At 46.9% G+C, this 4,445-nt stretch overlaps 1 protein-coding gene across 1 annotated transcript; it reads right to left on the bottom strand.

The window, feature by feature from the left end:
* Nucleotides 1–2,188: 2,188 nt before the first annotated feature.
* Nucleotides 2,189–3,325, bottom strand: ZNF488 (zinc finger protein 488). Its single transcript, XM_007938598.2, has one exon. The coding sequence runs from the start codon at nt 3,323–3,325 to the stop codon at nt 2,189–2,191; it is 1,137 nt and encodes a 378-aa protein (XP_007936789.2).
* Between the last annotated feature and the right edge of the window lie 1,120 nt (nt 3,326–4,445).

Here is a 4,445-nt window from a genome sequence, read left to right as displayed (position 1 = left end):
TAATGTTTTCATTTTCCAAGTACTTTCAATAGTGCTTGGCACATATGCAGAGTTCAATATGTGCTCACAATTATTGGTACTTGGCAAGGTCTAGTCTTGTGGAAGGCACTGCAGTTCAGTGGTTGAATTCTCACCTTCCATGTGGGAGACCAGGGTTTGATTCCCGGTCAATGTGCCCCATGTATGGCCACCAACCATGTCAGAGGAGGCTTGAGTGCTATGATGCTGAACAGGTTTCAGTGGAGCTTTCAGACTAAGAAGGACTAGAAAGAGAGGGATGGCAACCTACTGAAAATCAACCAGTGAACACTCTATGGGTCACAGTGGTCTGATCTACAAATGATCATGGGGATGCTGCATGATGGGACAGTGTTTCCTTCCATTGTACATGGGGTCACCATTAGTCAGGGGCTAACTCAAAGGCAAACAACATAAACAGTTTTTGTGGTGTCCTGGAGGCCCTGTAGAGGTTAGGATTATAAGTGTAAATGGAAGCCGTCAGGTGTTAAATTGCACCTTGGCTGGATATGACTTATGATTTTTAGATGATGCTGCTTGCTGGGTGAAGGATAGGTGTGTGAGTATGTAGGTACAAAGTACGTGGATAGGAGGTAGGAAAGGATGAGTGAGGGAGGGTGTGGGTTGTAGAAGTCGGCCCAACTGGGGATGCTGCTGCTTTGGATAGGGTGGGATCAGTGAAGATGAAGAGGTTGAACCTGACCTATGGTGTGTTTAGGAGGGAGACATGGGTTGTTAGCTGGCAGCTGTCTAAGATCACACCCTCCCCCACCAACTCCACCTGCCTCCTTCTCAACCACAGCACAGAGCTCTGTGACTGGAATATCATTAGAGGCCTAGAAAGTGCAGGCCAGATGAACGAATCCTGAATGTTCACTGAAAACCAGTGCAGAAAGATCTGCGTGGACTCAAAAATTCCCAACACATTGCTTTCATGCAAGCTGGCCTGTGCTACCTAAGAGTTTATGACCTGTGGTTTACATTAAAGGGTAAATTTGGATAAATAGAATAGTTGTGGATAGAAACTCATCAGGAAATAGATAATAAATAGTACCCAGAACTCTCCCAATCCTCACAATCTTTTAAACATTAAATTTTTGTACAAGCTCAATTCTTAAGCACTAAAGGGAGTGTGTGTTTCATTCTATTTTTCCCTTTTCACATACTCAGAATGTGAAGAACCACAGAAGGTAGACTGAATTCTTGGCCCCAATTCTTCACACCCGTCTTCCGTCCCAGTGGTAGGATTATACATCCACTCTGTCACAGCTTCAATGTAGACAGCATATGATTTTTTCATCCCTTAATTTTGGGTTTGGCTATCTGACTTGCATTGGCCAATGGGATGTTAGTGGAGGTGACTCAGTAGAGCCTGAGATGTGCTTGTATTTGGACTTGCCTTGTCATACCCATGAGAGGAACATGCTCTGGTTAGCCCATCAGTATTAGATGAAAGAGAACATGGACCTGAATCAAACTTGCATCCTGGAACCAAACCCAGCCAAGACCAGCTCTACACCAGCCAACCCAGAGACTGAAAAATAGATACCTTTTTTTTTTTTAATAACTGACATTGTATGTTACATAATGATAGTTGACTAATACAGATATGATAATGAATATTATTTACTCAATGCTCACGATGTGTCAAGTACTACGCTGACCATTTTACCTGCATCGTTCCATATAATCATGACTACATCCCTAAGACACAGGTTTTATCATCTCCATTTTACAGATACAACTGCAACTAAGAAGATTCAAGCAATCTGTCCATGGTCACAGCTAATATGGGAAAGAGCCAAGATTCAGGTCCAGGTTTGCCTCTGAAGCTCATGCTGTGTTTCAAACTTGCTTCTGTATGCAGCAAAAAGAACGGTAGCATGACCCTGTTCTTGAAAATGTTAGAAACATTCTATGCCCATTAGTTCCAATACCCTGAATTAGCAAAGTGCATTACCTTATTTCATTTTATTTCCTTCAAAGCACATTGCACAGCTTGGTTGTCTTTTTCAAATTATGACTAAGTTGTTCATCTAGACATGACATAGGAGATAGCCCTGTCAACAACAGTGATCAGACCTTTCAAAAGAAGACCCAATGCCACGTTTGCCTCATCACCAAACACAAGTGAATACTGCACCTGCAAGTATGTCTCATAACCACCTGTTTAACTGTGAGATATCATGTGCCGTGAGAGATGGTGTCGCTCCTGGAAGTACTCGTGGCAGATGGGGCACATGAGGGCCTCCTCTCTCTGCTTCTTAGGATGTAAGTCAGGCCCAACATTTTCCTTCTTATGGTGGGACCGCATGTGGAATACCAGGTCAGATGTCAGGCGAAAGGAGAGATTGCATTTTGCACACCAGTTCTGGGTGGACAAGCCCAAGTTGGTGAATGTGGGTGGCAAGAGGGTCAATGAGGAAGTGGAAGAGAGAGAGGAGGGTGTGGGTATCTGTGCCACCTTGTGCTTGAGCCACAGTGTGGAGGCACCCAGGAAAGCACTACAGAGTGGAACATTCTGTTGCAACAACTCTAAGTTCCAGAAATCACCCATCCAAAACTTGGCATTTGAAAATCGACCCCAATGAGACAGGTCTGTAGTGTTGAGTCCTGACAGGTCCCCTGGGGAGTCTGCAGATTGGCCTTCTGAGAAGAGAGGGGGTGGTGGTCCAAGCTTCTCTGCTGGACACTTGGTTGGTTTGCTGAAGGCGCTTCTCTGCTCGCCTTGGGCTCTGCTGGGCCACACAGAGAAGACTGTTTTGCCTGCTGGGTCCATGGGGATGTTTTGAGTCAGCTGTTGGTGGCCAGGCTGGGCTGTGGGGTCATTTTGTTCCCTCCCCTGAGAAGGATCATCCCCTAACCTCTCAAGTTGCTGCACCTCCACAAAAGCACTCTGCCTTTGCTCCCAGTGTGTTTCCCCAGGCAGTGGCTTTCCCAGTTGGAGCTTGCCTGGGGCCGTTGATAGCACCAGCTCATTATAGGCCACTTCCTGGTCCCCAATATGACCCGAGCCAGCCAGGGGGCCCAGGTGTGTGGTTTTCTCAAGCAGCACTGGCTTGCATTCCCAGCCTGCCTCGGGGTCCCTCAGACACCATCTGATCTCAGCCAGAGTATTCAGGGGAGCCTCCTTCCCAGCAGCCATCTGGATTGCAGGTCTCAGGCCAGTGAAGCAAGGTGGGATGCCCCACTGGCTGTTGGTCTTTAGAGCAGTGGGGCTCTGGAGAGTATGGCTGGACAGTTCTGTGGGATGGCCAGACCACATGGCTCTGCAGGGAGAGGAAGGAATAGGCAGTGAGAATAGCATTGTTCAGAGGCACACTACATCACCAGTCTGTGGATACCTTAGCATGCCTCACTCCAAGCTATTCTCTCTAGAGTCACATATTGACCAGGAGCATGACCTTTAGGGACAGATAAGACATTGTTTGAGTTACTAGCTGTGAGGCATTAGGCAAGGCAGTTGATTTTCTGACTTTTGTTTGATGTCTGGGAAATGGGAGTAATGACCATGAGCCCTCTGAGGTAAGATGGCACTTAGATGTCATTGGACTTTGGAATTCAGGATCCCAGAGCAGCAGCAGCTGGGGGTGAGGGTAGAGAAGGAGGTCTCCAAGAAAAACACATTGCACAGCAGCCCCAGGAGAAAGATACTGGGGCCAGATGCAGAGAATGCACAGGCTTCTCTGGTAGAAGTGGCTGCTTGGAAGCCATCAGGGAAGAGTTGATTGTGGTTCCATGGTGGAATTCTCATCTTCTATGTGGGAGACCCAGGTTCAATTACTGGCCAATGAACCTGTCAGTGGAGGCTTGCATGTTGCTATGATGCTGAAACATGTTTCAGTGGAGCGTCTAGACTAAGATGAAACATGTTTCAGTAGAGCTTCTAGACTAAGATGAACAAGGAAGAAAGGCCTAGAGATCTATGTCCAAAAATCAGCCAGTGAAAACCCTATGCAACACAACAGTCCCATCGTGTTATACATAAGATCACCACAAGTCAGGGCCAACTCCATAGCTAATAACAGCAAGTAATCATGGACAAGCTGTTTCCAGGCTGAGAAACAGAGGTTGGAAGGGAGTGAAGGGAAACAATTGGGCCTCCATGACCCTTACAAACCCTCCAGGACTATCTGTCAGAGTGGACTCCACCACAAGGAAGCTGAGCATGATAAGGTCTATGGCCCCACTTGGGCTTAGTCCACCCTGGCATAAGTGTGGTTGGGCACAGGTGGCAGCCACAGTATGAAGAGGTCAGAGTGTTTAGGAGACTGTCAACTTGTGCAGTCCCTGCTCGTTATGGTATCTTCTCTGCTCTAACTTCAACCTTTTACTATTCAACTTGTCTCCCATCCCAGCAGCCCTCTGTCTACCTCATGTTCCCCTTCCCTGGTCTTCAGTTTTGTCTCCTTCCATTTTCTCAGAGC

This window comes from Orycteropus afer, unplaced genomic scaffold (assembly GCF_000298275.1).
Source record: "Orycteropus afer afer isolate SDZICR_OR568_19922 unplaced genomic scaffold, OryAfe1.0 scaffold00052, whole genome shotgun sequence".
Taxonomy (NCBI): Eukaryota; Metazoa; Chordata; class Mammalia; order Tubulidentata; family Orycteropodidae; genus Orycteropus; species Orycteropus afer.
Note: the sequence above shows the minus strand (reverse complement) of the source record. Positions and strands in the feature narration are given on the sequence as shown.

Coding starts and splice junctions, on each gene's coding strand:
- ZNF488 (XM_007938598.2), bottom strand. CDS start 3,325: ATGCTATTCTCACTGCCTATTCCTTCCTCTCCCTGCAGAGCCATGTGG.